Source organism: Mauremys mutica, chromosome 11, assembly GCF_020497125.1.
Source record: "Mauremys mutica isolate MM-2020 ecotype Southern chromosome 11, ASM2049712v1, whole genome shotgun sequence".
Taxonomy (NCBI): domain Eukaryota; kingdom Metazoa; phylum Chordata; order Testudines; family Geoemydidae; genus Mauremys; species Mauremys mutica.
In genome coordinates this window covers 4130244-4149452 of record NC_059082.1, presented here as the reverse complement: position 1 = coordinate 4149452, position 19209 = coordinate 4130244, and the positions used below count along the sequence as shown (strand labels likewise).

Genomic DNA, 19209 nt, shown 5'->3' with positions numbered 1-19209 from the left:
ATGGATTCATACACCATTAAACCAAAAGTCACTACATCTGCTTTCCATAGGACAGTTACCTGCAAAAAAAATACTTGAATGGGAGAGAAAAACAAATCTGTTCTCTTACTTCCACAATGTGTGATGAAAATCCAGTCTGGGACATTTCAAGTCCAAAGGAAATTTCATTTTTGTTGGTACCTAGAATAAAAGAGACGTTAAAATTAAAGACCTGTCCTGGGGAGCTCGCCAGTTACCGAATGGAATTAGGCACAATGAACTACCACCTCCCCCTGTAACTTCAGAACAGGAAAGGCCAATTCCTCAGCTGGGGTAAACTGGTGTAACTTCACTGAACTCAAGAGAATTACCCCAATTCACACCAGCTAAGGATCTAGCCCGGTGAATAAATATGCCTGTGTAGCAGTGCCTCACTTTCTCACAGGTGTCCACACAGTTACAAAGGAATACGGGTTTAGATGATTGCACCTTACATATGCTATACACCTTCAGAATATGGTGACTTTTCACTGCTTAGAACATGGCCAAATCTGAATGGATTTTCATGGGTCAGTAAAAGGCACCAAACTGACTGCCAGACTATCCCCCTGCAAATTTCAAAAGCCTGCTGGAAGCATTAAAGATCTTCCAATAAAGGTTGCAAAGATTTTTTCATAATGGAAAATGTTAGGCAACCTTAATTTGGGAATTGTTGCTGCTCCTCTTATGTCGGAGGTACACTGTCTTTCAATGCAGTTGTTTTAATTAACAAAGCATGATGTTATTAATGTTAGGAAAATGCCCAGCAGACTCCATTTTAGTTAGAAGGTCAAATGTTTGGTTGGCTAACAAAGAAACACGCAGATTTATCCTAAAACTGAAGATGGTCTGTAGGAATATGCGGAAGTTAGAAACACTATAAACCAGTTAGAATGAAGGAAATGTACACCACTCACCTTCCAAACTAAATATCCTCTCTCCCAGTGCATCCACAATATCCTTAAGTGCCGCTTCATCTGTGACATTAAAGAAGTGCTTGTCATCTGGATCACTTGCTATAAATTTTATTTCTTTCAAAAATGCTGCTGGATTGATTCCTCTTCTATTATAATACCCCAGAACCTGGATGTGAAAAACAAAAATAAGTCGTCTAATTTTTCCACATAATGGACATAGCGTTCCCAAGATGCCAAGGGACAGGTTTTCAAAAGGGAAGCCTCCCTCTACAAAGGTGCCATAGACATCCATAAAATCAGTCCCTGCGTTTTGTACTTGCAATTCAATGACAGGCTGAGATCAGGAAGTGAGTGTGACGGGCTGGGTCACAGAGACCCCCTTGGGACAGTCACCTGACATGCTGAAACGACCTCTGGGCTCCTTTTCCCTGCCAGCTTGGGATTCCAGAACCCTGCCTTGTTGAGCCAGACAGGTTAGCCTGCTGCAACACAGACCTAGGTCTGGTCCACGCCCCCAAAGCTGCAGACTTTAACCAAAAACTGCTCAGCAAGTTACCTATCTCCAGCACCCAGACACCCAGCTTCCAATAGGATCCAAACCCCAAATAAATCTGTTTTACTTTGTATAAAGCTATACAGGGTAAACTCATAAATTGTCCACCCTCTGTAACACTGATAGAGCGATATGCACAGCTGTTTGCTCCCCCAAGGTATTAATCACTTACTGTGGGTTAATTAATAAACAAAAGTGATTTTATTAAGTATAAAAAGTAGGATTTAAGTGGTTTCAAGTAATAACAGACAGAACAAAGTAAAAGCAGCAAAGAATCCTGTGGCATCTTATAGACTAACTGACGTTTTGCAGCATGAGCTTTCGTGGGTGAATACTCACTTCTTCTTGTATCCGAAGAAGTGGGTATTCACCCACGAAAGCTCATGCTGCAAAATGTAAGTTAGTCTATAAGGTGCCACAGGATTCTTTGCTGCTTTTACAGATCCAGACTAACACGGCTACCCCTCTGATACAGAACAAAGTAAGTTACCAAGCAAAATAAAACAAAACATGCAAGTCTAAGCCTAATACATTAAGAAACTGAATACAGGTAAATCTCACTCTCAGAGATGTTCCAATAAGCTTCTTTCACAGGCTAGACTCCTTCTTAGTCTGAGCCCAATCCTTTCCCCTAGTTCAATCCTTGTTAGTTCCAGCTCAGGTGGTAACTAGGGGATTTCTCATGACTGGCAGCCCCCTTTGTTCTGTTCACCCCCTTTTATAGCTTTGGCACAAGGTGGGTATCCTTTGTCTCTCTCTGGGTCCCCACCCCTGCCTTCTAAATGGAAAAGCACCAGGTCTAAGATGGATTTTAGGACCAGGTGACATGATCACATGTCACTGTAAGAACTCATTTTCCACTCTTTCAGGGTTGGCCTGCATGTACCCAGGAAAGTTTGCGAATAAAAAGAGCCATTCACAACCAATTGTCCTAGTTAATGGGAGCCATCAAGATTCTAAGCCACCATTAATGGCCCACACTTTGAAGTCCTATTGTAACTATGCAGAGTAATACTTTAGATTTCTAGCTTGAGATACAAGAATGATACATACATACAACTAGGATGAGCACACTCAGTAGATTATAAGCTTTGTAATGATACTTTACAAGAGACCTTTTCATGAAGCATATTCAGTTACATTATATTCACACTCATTAGCATATTTCCATAAAACATATGGAGTGCAACGTCACAGTGAGAGCACACTGGGATAGGGGGGCTGGAGGGCTATGCGGCCTAGCTGTTAGTGCACCTGACCTTTGGACCCTTGCCTCTCTGTCAGGGCAGTAGAGGTGCCTGGTTCCTGACCCTAAGTGGGGATCTTCTGGCCTCCACCCTCATCTTATAGGTTAGAGGTTTGTTACAGGAGTGGGTGGGTGAGATTCTGTGGCCTGCGTTGTGCAGGAGGTCAGACTAGATGATCATAATGGTCCCTTCTGACCTTAAAGTCTAAGAGTCTATAAATCTGGGATGAAGAAGAGGAGCAGCCAACCTGGACCAATGGGACAAGGCAAAGAAGAAGAATGCCCCTGTATTGTTACCTATCTGTACCCATTTCACAGATGGGGAAGCTCGGGCAGATGCCAAGCTTAGTGGGTCTCTATGGAGAAGCTACAATGTATTGTTATAGGAGAGTGACTTACTGCCACAGCATATCTGGTGACATTGTCCTTCTCACTGTTTTCAATCACCTTCTCCAGGTCCGGGCTGTCATGGGATTCCCCATCGGTTATTACAATCATCACTTTCTTTGCTCCCTTTCGCCCACCTTTCTGAAAGGCTTCTGAGCTGAAATGAAAAGGAAATATTGGGCTGTGCAGAGCAGCAGGCTGGCTGCAAGAGGTTTCTTCTGATCAGAACATACCTTGATATACATTGCCATGCTGGGTGTGTTTCACATGCATCACATTTGGCCTGTGCCACTTACATGAAAAAACCCTTTTCTTGGCTGAACTCCGGTTTAACCTGAACAAATTGTAAGATTCTCATTCCATTCAGATCAACAGGAATCTACCCTGGGGTCGACTCACAAACCACAAAATGTTATTTTAATGGGCTGCGAGTTCTTAAATTAAAAAGGAAATCCAACAAAATATGGGATTCTCTGGAAGCTTTTTGGTGTTAATAAGCAATATTTCCTCATAGTGGACCCACTTGTAATCTCCCTGTGGAACAACTCCATTAAATCAGAGGACTTGCTCCAGGTTTACATCATATAACAGATCAGAATCTGGCTCAGTCTTTGTATTAAAAAGTGCCCACAAATTTGGTTGTAAATTAAGGGCGATAGTGCTGTGGTTTAGTGGTCAATATTCCTACTAATCTCGCACCACTTGCAATTCTGCAACAAAAGAGGAAGAGACAGGGTGAAGAAAACACAAGATCTGAACTGTAGGCTGGTTCTGGTCTTTATAGAGCTCTGCTGCGGCACGTTTGGGTGGCACTCTCAGATCAGAACTCCTTCAGCCACTGGGCTAGTTCATATTTCTGGTCTGACTCTGGATCTGAACAGTGCAACCCAGGTTAGGTTCAGAAAGAGATATCCCTGAAGTAAATGGGCCTGAGTCCTTTCCTCCTGCTCAGCACAAAGCATGCAGAAAACCAACTTAATCAACAGGTTGGGGATTTCCCTGGTCTAGTGTAGCACCACTACAGTAGCCAGGTCTATGCCCCCTTATCCCAGCCCCAGGACAGAGGTATGTTGGGGGTGCTAATGCTTGGCTGGTGGAAGACGCCCCTGGGGACCACTGGGCAGGGGCTGAAATGATCCCAACCAGTTTCAGGAGTTGGGGGATGTCACGTAACTCTTGATTCCCTCCTCCTGGGTTCGGCTGCAGTGGCAGATTGAGCTGGATATATTCTGTTACAAAGTATCATTATGGCTTTGTCTGGAAATATCCCCTAGTTCAGAGACTATTTAAACAATAGTCTTTTCAAAACACCTGGAAAGAAAGAAAGAAAGAAAGAAAGAAAGAAAGAAAGAAAGAAAGAAAGAAAGAAAGAAAAACTTGTAATTAGAATAAACATGAGTCCCTATTTGTGATTTACCGAGCAAATTCTATCCCGTATGCTGTCCTGGTTTCTGTACCTCCTCTCTGCTCTATGTGACTAGCTGCTTCCACCACATCTTTTACAGACCTGTAGTCATTTAAATGAAATTCATGCACGACGTCTTCTCCATACTGAACAACTCCAACCTAGGAATTAAAGGAGCATTACAAAGAATGCAAATACCACACCTCATAGCAGTCACTCGAGAAACAAAGAACCTGTTTTAGTGATCAGGTATAATTTCAGTTAATATACAGTATATAGTTATATATAACTGACTGTTGTATGATTTACTAGAAATGTGGGGATTAGGAGTTCGGGTGTGTAGTAATGGGGCCATCTGCAACGAAACCAGGTTTTTCCATACTTACATTGCTTCTGTGCTACAGGTAATTGGACTAACAGGTATGTCCACTGCTGTGATAATAATATAGGTTTATTTAGTGACCTGCACAGAAAAAAGTGCACCAGGGAACCCTACAATTCAAAGACATTGAAAAGGAGCAAGGTCACATAGCCGTTTGTGTGCGAGTCTACGCACAAGAACAGAAGCTTTTTTGCAGGTACACCTGTTGCATAGCCCCAAAACTAGCTGCAAAGGTCTCCTAATTCTGTGTAGGGAAAACCAACAGCCCAGCCGTTTCTGAGCCCAGGGAACAATGAAGCACAGAAGGGAAAAGGAAGGCAGGAAGCTGTTGGTCTTTTAATAGTGCTAGAGGTTTGGCACTGACAATGTAAATAAGTGAATCCAAAAAGAGTTTGCAGTAGCAGCTCTGCCAATATTAGTGTGGAAATTAATGATAGTCCATTAAAAGTGCATGAAGATAGATCAGCCGCTAAACAAGTTCTGCTCCAAACAAGAAGATCTGGCAAACAAACTGTTCTCAGCCATGTTTCTGCTGGGACTTAGAATCCGTCCTTTTGCAAGGGGAACTTTTGGACGTCTTTTTACGCATAACTGGCAGAGAAGACTCTATTTCAGCGTGTTCTCACCACAGTCATCTCTGCCCACAGTTAAAGTTAAACTCAGTCAAATTCTGCTCCATATTTCCCCCCAAATGACAGCTGACAATACAAAGCCAGCATTAATGGTGGGGCCATATTCTGGCCAGCTGTCACTCATGCTCAAACTGCCAAGGGAAGAGGGGTGGTGTTGTGGTTGGGAACCTAGGTGTTCAGTTGTGCAGACCAGGTCCTCTGGCCCCATAATCCTGACCTGTGTCTTCTCTTGTTGAGGACGTACAGGGGGGCTCTTTGTGCAGTTTTTTGGGGACTCAGAATTGGCTGAAATCCTTATGTCGTATCCCCCTTACTCTTACTGGCTTTTCAGTCACAAACCTAGGTACCAACATCAGCCATAATGGGTATGTCTACAAAGCAACTAGACACCTGCAGCTGGCCTATGCCAGCCATCTCAGGCTCGCCGGGCTCTGGCCGCGGGGCTGTTTCATTGCTGTGTAGACGCTCAGGCTTGAACTGGGGCTCTTGTGCGAGGTGGGTGGGTCCCAGATCTGTGGCTCTGGACTGAGCCCAAAAGTCTACATAGCAATGAAACTGCCCTGTAAGGCTATGGCCTTTGTCTGCAGCCAGATTAAAAGAGCAGCTGAGCAGGAGCCATTAGCGGAGAAGCAGGAAGTCACATCCTCACATTCCATCGCAATTACATTAAAACAATGTCATATCAGGCTGTTAAAAAGGAGACCCCATCCTAATGGCACCCGCTATCACCAGATAAAGAAACAGATCTTAACATGGTTAAAGAAAACATAGTTTGATGGCAGCTTGTCGGTCGAGAAATCACTTCTCAATAGTTGTGGCTGTGAAATCCTCATTTCTTTATTGCTTTGTCATTATGGTCCCCACTTCCCTACTGTTTATCCGTATGGTCTGTCTGGTTCCTTAATTGTTTCTGTCTGTTACATAATTAATTTTGCTGGGTGTAAATCAATTAAGGTGGTGGGATAGGATTGGTTAGAGAACTTTGTTACACTATGTTAGGATTGGTTAGTAAAATGTTAGTATAATGATTGGTTAAGGTACAGCTAAAAAGGAATCAAATATCACTATATAAACTGGGGTCCAAAAGGCAGTTCTTTGGGAACCAACTCCAGGACACAGCCCCAAATATCAGAGCTGCCAGACCTCAACACTCTGCCACTGACACAGGGCAGAAACTGGAGTCCTCAAGATGGACCTGATCCTGACTGGCCATCTAGAAAAGTTCATCTGTCTTATTGGGAGTGGTGAGTACTGTCTGTGTAGTGTCTGCATTCTGTTTTTGGTGACTGTTAATAACTAGAGGTTATGTAGGATATTACTGTGTAAGGCTCTTTCACTGGTAAAAGACCCCGTAAAAGCACAAAAGATTAAGCCCTGAGTCCAGTGGGAGAGGGTGTTTGCCTGGAGCCCATGGAGGAATAGAGCCCGGAGCCCACGGAGGGGTAAAGTTATGTGCTTTTTACCTGGAGCACTAGGAACTGAGTAAAGGTGAGTGCCCTTGAGTGTGAGAGTAACGGGGATCTTTTGTGCGGGTAACAGCACTGCAAGCCGGAGTTGGCTGGCATGGGCCAGCCATGGGTTTTTCTTTGCTGTGTAGAGATAGCCACTAAGGCCCAGCAAGAAAATGATGGAGTACTCTCCAGAGCTGCTACAAATTGCATAAACACAACACAATGCTGATTAAGTTTCACAGTCCTCCTTCCTTTCCATTTCATTGCATGGGTTGTTCCTTACTCAATATTTCAGTTAAGAACATTAACATGAGCAGTATTTCTATTGGCTGCAGTATATTGGCACCGAAGGAAATAGACCAGGAAAATCTGTATCGCAAGGATGAACAGAGACGTAAATGCATAGAATGACCAGGGACATGCTTACCTGTATCTGACCAGGCCCAATGTAAAACTTTTTCAAGATGTTTATCAGGAAATGTTGCACTTCAACCCAGGGATATATGCTGTTCGATCCATCCAGAACGATGATTATGTCCATGTACGTTTGGCATCCTGTGGAAAATACACAGCATATTATTGAAAGACCTTGGCAACAACTGCAAAGTAGAAATTTATGGCTTTATTCCCTGCAGCCAGGTACTCGCTCTTGTGATTTGTGTGAAAAGTCTGATTTCAATCATACGTAAAGACCTTCAGGTCACATTCGCTTAAATGAGATCGAGAGAGCCCACACCCCTGGTTAGCTCTGGCAGGAGAGAGCTGGAGAACTTTCTAAGAATAATATTGTACATAAGCAACCTCAGATTGCTGGTTCCAATTCAGATTTGGACCTCCATCCAGTGTATTAGATTACTTCAAATGTTTAGGGCCCAATTCTGCCACCATTACTCATGTTGAGTAGTACTTTACTCTGCGAGTCATCCCTTTGATTGGCCCTTAAGTGCTTAAGCATATGCTTAACTTCAGTGTGAGATAAGCACATGCCTACGCACCATGCAGAATCAGGGCCAGCAGGAGGTGATGCACGCAGTGGAAGTGTGGCAGAATCTGATCCTGGCATTGTAACTTCCTGGGGCAGGGACCATGCCTTCTTCTATGGTTACACAGCATTCAGCACATGGATAGTGCTCAGTAAATAGTATAGATCAGTACTGGCGCCAACTAAAGAAAAGGGGAGCTTTTGTCACAGTAAAGATTAAAAAAAATAATCAAGTGAGGACTTCAGGATTTTGTCTAATAGCAACACATTACGAAGGACTGATCAAATGAGCTGATTAAAAGGAGGCAGTGGGTTGATCAGTTCCCTTTCTGAAGCCTGCCATTGTCCAGTGTTATCCTTATGGCTTTCTTTTATGCCTTCGTATTTTATAAGAATGAATGACGTGTTTCAGAGAACTGTTGGGGGAGCAAAGGATGGACTTGTGCTACCACCGAGCAGGCCATGAATCAGTGGGCACATGATTCTATCAAAAGGGTCTAGTGAACTCATAAACCACGGGGAAGGGAGCTATGAGTGCTCTCATATCAACTGCTCCAAATGGAAGGAGGACTTTATATTTCATGCTTGTTCAATTATTATTTTAAGATAAAGTTAGGCTCCGTAATCTAGTTTCTTCCAAGGTATCAGTTACACTTCTCAATGTGATCATAGCAGCATCTCTGATTGATAAGAATATCTGAAATAACATCATCAACTTGCACAAATGGGGCACCAATGGGAGAAATTCATCCTACAACATTACATTATAAGAGGGGAAATTTAAAGAAAAATACTGTTAAAATGTTAGTAGGCTCTGAATTCACTCCCTCCATCACCCAAAGAAACCCCAGCTCATCAGCGGCCTGTTCAACAGGATGCAAGTCAAAATTTCCCCAAAAGAGGATGTCAGTGTTGGTAGCTAAATAAGTGGCTTGATTTTTCAGAGGGGCTGAGAACCCAGAACCTCCACTGAACCCAACAGCAGCTGTGTGGACGCTGAGTGCCCATAAAATCAGGACACTTATTTAGCGCCTAAATATGCAGCCAGGTGGCTAACTTTATGCACCAAGGTTTGAAAATACCGGACAACAGTTTTAGCTGTTCAGCAAATCAGCTTTGTTTTGTGTAGCCAATGCCTGAATTCTTTCCCTCTTTCCCCTTCCCAGTACACTGCAGGGTGCTGATCAAATATGCTGGACACTTATTTCTGGTTTTCGAAGCATAAGGTGCTTTGTCTTCCTCAAGTGTCACTCAAAAGGAAAATGTTGGCCAGATGTCTGTGCATGTGATCCCCTTTGGGTCGCCTTTCTCGAATCATTTCCTTTGCTATCTTGCCTCCTTTTAAATCCCGACTTCACTTTGTTTTCTCAATGGCACGAAGCGATTAAAGAACAAAAATTCTATTTAACTTCAAAAGCAGGGTTTGAGTTAGAGGCTACATAACAGATTGCGTCTCATACTCTGGAGAGCAGGAGCTATGGTCTTCGAGAATCTGAAGTTGGAGTTCACCCGGGAGCACATTCCTGTGGTATAGTAAGAGCTTCCGCACTCATGGGACCAGAGAGGGCTGCAAGCCTGTAAAGAAAATTGAGAAAAATAAAACATCAGTGAGGGGTTGAAAAACTGGCACTTCCTCAGCCTCTGTTTTACAGGCTATAAAGATCAACAGCGAAGAATCAGAGATCTGCACCTATGTACGACTCGGGGACTATTCTGGCCAAACCCCTCCAGTGCCAGCTCAGCCTACATGAAGCAGCACGCTACGTGGGGTTTCTCCAGAGCAAATTACGATGAGACTTTAGCCATTAAGAATATTGTGCGCATGTGGAGAAGATTGCCAGTGGTGGCACAGATCCTGAAGGGGGTGCAGAAAGCAGAAACAGAGGGAGAAAATGGCCTAAGTAAGGAAGTGACAAGTATTTTCCTTTCTAAAATATGTGAACTCTTGGGATGATTGGGTGTTTGTGGGTTATGCTAAGGCAGATTTAACTTGCAGGATGTTGGCTCATGGCAAAGGTGTACTAGCATTTTATCCTGTACCAATATCTTCTGTTTAGGAGGAGTTCCCTTCCAGGCTTTGGGCTGGATTTAGAAAAATTCTCACCTTGTCATATAAGGATCTAGATCTGTATGCATTGGCAGTGGCAGCAGACAGTGTGGAGACGGCAGCTTGTCAGGAGTCAGAAATGGCAGTATCAGAACAGCAAGAATGTGTGGAGCCAATTTGCATTATCCATTTCCCAGGAACCTAAGGGGATGTCTACATTGCATTGTAAAGCTGGATCTTTGGGACTCGGGCTTGGGGACTTGATGTTTCCAAGCCTGTGTTTGAGCTTTGCAAATCTGGGCTTACAATTGCTGGACTTGGGTTGCACGGCCGTGCTAACACGTCCATACTGCACTATATAAACCTTCTGACTCAGGTCTGCAGTTTGAGCTATGTCCACACTGCAAAATGACAGGGCTGGACCCAAGTCACAGCAGGACTCAGGATCTCCGCTAGCAGCATCTTCGGACGTGGGTCCTGAGTGCTCGCTGTCCTGAGTCAAACTGATTTGTGTGTGGACGGAAGGGGAGCTTGAGCGCAAACTTGATTAAGAGCCTGTGCTTTGTGTGTAGTGTAGACATTGTGACCCTATGAATGCCAACTAGCAAAGGCTTCGTTGTTCCATGCACAAAAGGAGGCATGCCGCAATAGAAGCCAAGACTGAAAGCTTGATCCTTGAGATCAACAGAACGTTGACGTGAAATGTTAACTATAGGTGTTTGGAAAACACATTTTCCTTTGGCAGTCTGGAGAAGCTGCTGCCATCTTGGAAAGTGGAGGTCTCACATTTATATTCATAACTGGATAAAACAATCCTGTTGGGGTTAAGTTAATGAAACAAACGACAGACAAATAGCAAGAGGAACGTTGCTGCAGAGGTCCAGGAGAGAGACTCAATAAACCAAAAAAAGCACCAGGCAGTTTGCATATTAAGAGCCAATTATTTATAGACAGTATCTTATTTCTTACCAGAAAGCTCTTGTCCTTGGGGTTTGTGGTCAGACTCAGGCCAAGACGCATGTTATCTTTGCGCTCTGACACATTGGAGAGTGTTACTCTTCCTTGAGAAAGAATACCAAGGTTAGATGCACTGTATCATCCAGCAGCGTGTGGCTAGTACACAGGCTTCTGAAATGTTTTTATACGTCATGGCTGGACAGCTGGCCGAAGCTTTACCATTGTGAACGAAGCACCTCGGCAGACCACAAGTGGTCAGAAGAATTGTAACACAAACCAGAAAATCCCACATTTTTATTGTGCCACCGTGAGTATCCTAGTAAGTGTAAGAACAGATCCAGTTGAAGGACTGCAAGACATCTTGACACCCAAAGTTTCCAGTGCAGCTTTGATCTTTAGTTAAAGACCCACTCTGAGGTCTGAAAGTAACTTAAAGGACTTACCGGCACTCCGGAGTCCTTACGAGGGGGCGGGGCCTCTACCAGAAGAGGCGTGGCCTCTACCGGAAGAGGCGAGGCCTTTAAATCCCCAGGCACTTTAAATCAGGATTTAAAGGGCCTGGAGCTGGGGCTGTAATAGCAGCAGCTGGGAGCCCCGGGCCCTTTAAATCACCATCGGAGGGGGCCCCGGCCTCTGGCGGAGCTTTAAAGGGCCAGGGCTCCATTGCAGTAGTGACAGCTGGGAGCCCCTGGCCCTTTAAATCACCATCGGAGGGGGCCCCGGCCTCTGGCGGAGCTTTAAAGGGCCAGGGCTCCATTGCAGTAGTGACAGCTGGGAGCCCCGGGCCCTTTAAATCACCATCGGAGGGGGCCCCGGCCTCTGGCGGAGCTTTAAAGGGCCAGGGCTCCATTGCAGTAGTGACAGCTGGGAGCCCCGGGCCCTTTAAATCACCATCGGAGGGGGCCCCGGCCTCTGGCGGAGCTTTAAAGGGCCAGGGCTCCATTGCAGTAGTGACAGCTGGGAGCCCCTGGCCCTTTAAATCACTGCCAGAGCCCCGCTGCCGCTACCCCAGGGCTCCAGCAGCGAGGCTCAGGTGGTGATTTAAAGGGCCCTGGAGGGTAGCGGCAGTGGGAGCCCTGAGCCCTTTAAATCGCCACCCAAGCCGCGCTGCCAGAGCCCCGGGGTAGCAGCGGCAGGCGGGGGCTCAGGTGGTGATTTAAAGGGCCCGGGGATCCACCTGCCGCTACCACCCCGGGCCCTTTAAATCACTGCCTGAGCCCCACCGCCGCTATCCCAGGGCTCCAGCAGCAGGGCTCTGGTGGCAATTTAAAGGGCCGGGGCTCCACCCACTGCTGGGAGCCCCAGGCCCTTTAAATTTCCACCAGGGGGAGCTGATCCGCCCCGGTACGGCACACCGGCTCTTGCAGGTACGCGGTACCGTGGCATACCGGCTTACTTTCACCTCTGACGCCAGGAGCCAGGGTTTGATTCCAGCTCGCATAGACGTACTCGTTCTAGCTCATCGCACTAATGTGCTAAAAATAGCGTATCTGGGGTAGCGCAGATATCCGCACATGGTGAAACCAGCTCTCCAGGCTGAGAGCAAACCCGTCTGATCCCTGTGGGTACAGGCTTGGTGTGGCTTCTCCATGCTGCTGCTCGCTGCTACCCGGCTACCCCGAGCTACACTAACACTTCTATTTTTAGTCCATGAGCATGATGAGAGCTAGCGCAAGTGTGACTACCCGAGCCTGGGGTCACGCCCAACTCACAGTGTAGACATAACCTGCGAGGCACAGGACTTTCTCGACAAGTTTTTGATTTTGGTCAGAAAACCCCAGACCTGAAAACTCAATATTTTCAGCTGAAAACCAAAATTGTTTCAGTTTTTGTCATTTTTCAGCCAAAAATATTTTGGTTTGAGAGAAGAAGGAGGAAAAAAATGGTTTGGGGTTTTTTTTTTTTTGACAAAAACTTGGAATTTTCTGCAGACCTGTCCCCCCCGCCCATTTTCCAACCAGCTCTAGACAGAAGTTCAGTTTGGGGCACTAGCCACTTGGGAGACCCAGGTTCATTTCCCTGCTCTGCCACAGGTTTCCAGTGGGATCTTGGCCAAGTCACTTAGTCTCTCTATGCTTCCGTCCCCCTGCCCAATGGGGATAACAGTCCTGCCCTGCCTCACTGGGGGGTTTTGAGGATAAATACACTAAAGACTGAGGTGCTCAGATACTATGTTGATGGAGCCATATAAGTACCTAAGACAGATAGGATGGGGGTGACTTCCCCTGGGATGTGGGAGGTCTCTCTGAATATGGAGGGTCCCCCTGTGTGTGTAATCTTAAGGGTATGACCAGGCGCCATATACTTTATAAACAAATGCCCCTGCCTGTGTTATAGGTAACACTTCTGATCATTGACTCTCTAGGGATTGTTTTTTTTCATTCTGACATTTTAATACTGTGTGTTCACACTCGGCCAGAACAATGAAAATGGAGCAGTCAGTTTCACTTACTTCCCAGTCAGTTTCACTTTCTGTCCCAGTGACATAGCATTTAGGCTGCATACAGGGCAGAGGAGGTTTTAAATCCTGCCCAACCAAAATCTCTGGGGCAGAATCACAGCTGGTGTAAATTGAAAGGGCTTCATCTGGGCCCAGAACAATTCACACCCGCTGGGGAGCCCCCCCGATGCTTTTTACAAAGATGGAAACTTTTCCTTTCATTTTAGGTTATGTGAAACAATGGGGTTGGTGCTTCAGCTGGCGTAAATCACGAAGTCAGGGAGCGACACGCTAGGTGAGGATCTTTGTTTTTTTTTAAAAAACAAAACTTGAGAGCAACAATGAACAGGCACCACCTCTGGAACCAGTTTGGCTCTTTGATTCTGCTCCCTCTGGAGACTGCACAATCATTGTAGTCTCATGAGAGTTAGTGTTTCTTAAAGCCCCAGCTCCAGCCGTCACGTGACTATATGATTATCTCAGCTGCCATTTAAAAAAAGAGCTTGAAAACATGACTGGAGTGCACCTTTAAAGGCTCAAAAGACACAAGATAAATAAAAAGAAACACACACACACACACACATGCACACACACAGTATTTGATATATGACTTTAAAATCACAAGATTTTGTATATATTATCTCATGATCTGTGTGCGCCTAATTCATAATTTTCTAGCTCGCAGGCTAGCTGTGCTGCGTAAGTGGCAGGACATGTGGTACCTAGGTTGAGTTTGGTGCAGTTTCCATTAGTCTCGCCATTCACCGGACACTTGTAGACGTCTCCAGTCTTCAGCTGTCCATTGGTTTCATAAGGGGCTCCCACCACCAGCCTGGACACAAGAATGTTCCGTCAGGACATGAGCGGGCACTTGCAAATAACACACATTTCAGCACCAAATCCAGAGCCACCACATCAGAGAGACACCCAGGAATGGTTCAAATTATCATTTCTTGAGAGTCCCAAAGAAACAATATACAGCGCTGGCGAATTAACACAGACAGAAAAGAAATACGCATGGTATTTGTTTGAAGGAAACATCCCTAAGATTTACATGATTAAAGTTGGACTTAAATGAAATACTTTTTGTTATGTGAAAAAAAATATGCTTCAATGGACACAAATTCCCTTAAAGTACTCAGGAATCCATTTTTCTCCTCTGTGAACTGAAACCAATGGATATAACTGAGTGTAGAATTTGACCCTGTGTTGTATACGCATTGAGGCTGCAATTTTCAAAGGTACCTAAAAGATATGGATGCCCATCACTTGTAATGAGAATTGGATCCCTAATCCCATAGGTGGCTTTTATAGACAGGCTGAGATTTCCAGAGAAAGCAAGCTGGCAAATATTGACATTTTAATGCCTCCTTCCTACCATATTTGTATTATTGTCATAATAAATGACTTCATAACTCTCCATTCTTCACTACCATCTGTGCATTCATCCACAGTCCATGGGACTCCAGGCTAAAGTTTGTTGTTCAAACATCCAGACAACCTGGTAGGCTAATAACCTTGGGTGGGAAAAAAACCAACAACTCATGCCCCTTAAATATTCCCTACATTGTTATGACATGTCAGGGGAAGCTTTCTCCATCTCTGAATAGCCAGAGGGGAGATGTGGTCATTCTCTGCATCCAACCAAGTAGCAAAACAAGTCATTTGATCTAACTTCTCTACAACAGCAGGGAACATTAAAGTATTATAAACATGAATAATTTCTGTTTGAAATTAAGATCTAAGTGAGGTGGAGGTGAGTATTTAAAAGAAATGGCATGAAAATCAGAAGAAATCAAATGGAGGCCATGGTCTGTAGACTCAATGATACTTTGCAGGAAGACAACAGGACTGTAAGTCTGGTGGGCCAGCCATACCAAAGGTACAGAAGTTCAGGTACCTAGATTATATAGTACAGGATAATGGTGAACTCAATGACAAACTCACAAGCAGAACAGGAAAGGCATGGGTGAAATGGAGAGATGTGTGTGGAATGATCTGCAATAGGAGAATGCCTTTCAAAATGCTGAGATGGACACTTGGAGTGACAAGGATGGACCATAGAATATCACGGTTGGAAGGGACCTCAGGAGATCATCTAGTCCAACCCCCTGCTCAAAGCAGGACAAATTCCTGGACAGTTTTTTTTTTAAACCCCAGTTCCCTAAATGGCCCCCTCAAGGATTGAACGCTCAACCCTAGGTTTAGCAGGCCAATGTTCAAACCACTGAGCTATCCCTCCCCCAATTATATAGCCCAGAGGGAATGAACAGAACAGGTAATCATCAAGTGACTCATTCCCAGCTTCTGGCAAACAGAGGCTAGGGACACCATCCCTGCCCATCCTGGCTAATAGCCATTGATGGACCTATCCTCCATGCATTTATCATCTACTTTTTTGAACCCTGTTATAGTCTTGGCCTTCATAACATCCTCTGGCAAGGAGTCCCACAGGTTGATTGTGTGTTGTGTGAAGAAATACTTCCTTTTGTTTGTTTTAAACCTGCTGCCTATTAATTTCATTTGGGTGACCCCTAGTTCCTAGTTCTTGTGTTATAAGAAAGAAGTAAATAGCACGTCCTTATTTACTTTCTCTACACCAGTCATGATTTTATAGCCCTCAATCATATTCCCCCTTAGTCGTCTCCTTTCCAGATTGTACCAGTGCAAGGCAGCAGCAATACAGGGAAGCGTCTGGCCACGCGTGTCTATGATCTGGTTACTCTCCTTCACAGGCTTGCGCAATACAAGGACCACACATTGTTTATGATTTAAGAACTATTGTGCAGTGCCCTCGGGTTTCTCAGTTAAATCAGGGGTCGGCTCACATTTATTATTTCTCCCTGGGTCTTTAATTATATAAAATACAGTAATCACAGCTAGTAAAGGACACTAATAGGGAGCTTTCTACCACACCTGTGTCCATTTGTGGGATAGGCTCTGGGGTGGTGAGGCCTTCAAGGTCCAGCCCTGTGTTGGGATAATGGAGGTGGAGGAATTGGCAGGCACCACCTTGGCACACACTGCAGCCATAGCAACTCGGTCACCCTTTTCCATGGTGAAGCGTATCCTTCCCCTGTTCCTGGCCATTTTTGTTGGCCAACACAGAGTGGTGAGATGGGGTCACAGCTGAGCTGCCCTCACCAATGCCCTTCTCCCCTGCTTTGACTAGTGCTAGCATAAAGTGATAGCTCCATTCTCCAGTCACACTGTCACTGGATCCCCAGAAATAGGAGATGGGTAAGGCTAAGATTCTCCCTTTTGCAGTTCTATGGGACTGACGCAGCCAGTCCTGCCAGATGATGTCTGCTGAGATAGCAGGAAGTCCTCTGCATCCTCTCAGCTAGTGGCCTGACCAGAATGTCCACAGCCTAGTAGACAGAAGTGCAAGCTGCAGCCTTAATGCCAGAGGTGGTTGAAACTCCATTCTGCAGGAAATTCCAACATTTCGGCATTTGGAGCAAAACCAAAACATTTCAACAATTTCCCATGAAATGAAATTTTTTAAATTTTTTTGGTCCATTGAAATGTTTAGTTTCAATTTTGATATTTTTCATTGTCACTTTTAAAAGATATTAAAAAATTAAAGATACAAGGTGGGTGAGGTGATATCTTTTATTGGACCCACTTCTGTTGGTGAGAGAGCCGAGCTTTCCAGCTGCACAGAGCTCGTCCTCAAAGTGAAGTGGTCAGTTCACCTTGAATTGTCCCTCAGAGTATGTGCTAACTACTTATGCTAAACTAGCTGTTTGATCTTGTATTCAGCTGTCTCTGTAGCTCAAAAGTGTCTCTCTCTCACCAATGGAAGTGGGTCCAAATAAAAGATATTCCTGGGATGGCTGGTTGTCCTGGGCCCCAGAGCAGGGTGACGTGTTTTCCTTTTCCTTTTTTTTAATTAGTTGCTGTTTTGTATTTGTATTTTCTTTTAACTATATGTGATGATCAGTGGGTCAGGGAAGCATCCAGAGCAGAGCGAGCACCCTGGAGTGGGGACATCCCAGCCCCTGTCCTAAGTGACCATGACAAGGTTGGGGTTCAGCCCCCAGGAATCCTGGGCCCAGCCTTGTTGGGGTCTCTGCCACCCAGGAGTGTGGAAGGGGAGCCCTTGAGGTCAGGCAGGCCTCTGGGTAAAGGCAGTGGGAGCGAGGACTCAGAACCTTTGGCTAGCCCACTTCACCGGGGTCGTGTATAAGCCAGGAATATTCCCAGGGGACCATTCCCCTGCTTACACTTGGATAAGTGACACCTTTCAATCCCACCCTGCAAACCCTGGCTAAATATTCAGCATTGAGTATCAGCTATGGAAATGTGGAGAGCTTTGGGTTAGGAACTCTATAGGTGGTTTCAGCTAGCAACAGTAACATGCTTAAATATGCACATGCTTGTCTCCACGTCCAGACCCGTAAATGAACAGAAACTCTTTTGTTCTGCGTGGTGCTATACAACAGCTGGAAAAACAACTAGCCTCAGCACAGCTGTATTGTGTTATAGTAGGAATGATTATCTTTTTTTAACAACATTGTTTCCAAAATGGCATTAAGAACTAATTCTTTAATTCCCTGGCAGTAAAACAGGGTTGCTCAGCAAATTGGACACTCCAAAAGTCTAACGAGCATTTTGGGTTTTTAAATGAAACATTCCTTGTTATGCCACTTCGCTAATAAGGAGACTAATTAGGAGAAATTAATAACCATCTAGACCAGGGGTGGGCAAACTTTTTGGGGCGAGGGCCACATCTGGGTGAGGAAATTGTATGCAGGGCCGGGGCAGGGGGGGTGGAGTGCGGGATGTGGAGGAAGGGGCTCAGGACAAGGGATTGGGGCAGAGAAGGGGTGCAGAGTGTAAGAGGGGGCTCAGGGAAGGGGGTTGGGGTACAGGAGGGGTGCAGGGTGCAGCAGGGAGCTCAGGGCAGGTGGTTGGAATGCACAGGAGTGCAGAAAGGGGCTCAGGGCAGGGAGTTGGGTGCAGGAGGGGTGCGAGGTACAGGCAGAGGGCTTAGGGCAGGAAGTTGGGGGGCGGGGGGCAGGAGGGGTTTGAGCTCCAGCCCGGTGCCGCTTACCTAAAGTGGCTCCGGGGTGGCAGTGGCGCACACCAGGGCCAGGGCAGGCTCCCTGCATGCCTGCCCTGTCCCCACGCCACTCCAGGAAGTGCTGCGGCCCCTGGGGGGGGGGGGCGGGGCAGAGGGCTCTGCGTGCGCACATGGAGCCCTTTGCCTCCCGGCCTGGGGGCTGCTTCTGAAAGCAGCGCCGGGCCCGCAGCACCACCAGGGGTAATCCCGCGGGCCGGATCCAAAGCCCTGAAGGGCCGGATCCGGCCCGCGGGCCATAGTTTGCCCATCCCTGATCTAGACCCACCATCAATAACTCAGGCATCATCTATACTACAACTGCTCTGCCAATATAGCTGAACCAGCAGAGCCCCCCAGTGTAGACACAGCTTTCACCGACTGAAGGAGTTTTCTCGGCAGAGTAGCACCACCTCCCTGAACAACATTAGCTGCCTCTATTCTGGGTTTTTGCCGGTGTACCTACATCGGCTAGTGGGTGGTTTTTTTTCACACCCCTGACCAACACAACTATGCTGACAAAATTTTGTAGCGTAGACAGGGCCTCCGACTCAACCCAAACCACACTTTTCAGAAGTTGAATGAAATCTGGATAACTCCCCATACACCAGCAGGACTGGGAATTTCCAGATACTGTTAAACTTCTAGCTAGCTAGAGAGGGAGCCTGTGCAGAGAGGCCATGACTTTGGGGGTGAAAGAACAGGGATCTTGGTAGCAAAGAGAAGA

The 19209-nt window shown here is 45.8% G+C and overlaps 1 protein-coding gene across 2 annotated transcripts in view; it reads right to left on the bottom strand.

Moving 5' to 3' along the window:
• The window catches only part of ITGA11 (integrin subunit alpha 11), a 230430-nt gene that overhangs the window by 74013 nt on the left and 137208 nt on the right, over positions 1-19209 (bottom strand). For both annotated transcript variants that reach the window (XM_044979500.1, XM_044979499.1), the window contains exons 3-10: positions 14140-14249; positions 10990-11081; positions 9434-9548; positions 7419-7546; positions 4539-4687; positions 3134-3278; positions 936-1101; positions 110-180 (exon numbers count right to left, since the gene is read on the bottom strand). In XM_044979500.1, coding sequence (XP_044835435.1) covers positions 110-180; positions 936-1101; positions 3134-3278; positions 4539-4687; positions 7419-7546; positions 9434-9548; positions 10990-11081; positions 14140-14249 — 976 coding nt within the window. The remainder of the gene's footprint in view (positions 1-109; positions 181-935; positions 1102-3133; positions 3279-4538; positions 4688-7418; positions 7547-9433; positions 9549-10989; positions 11082-14139; positions 14250-19209) is intronic.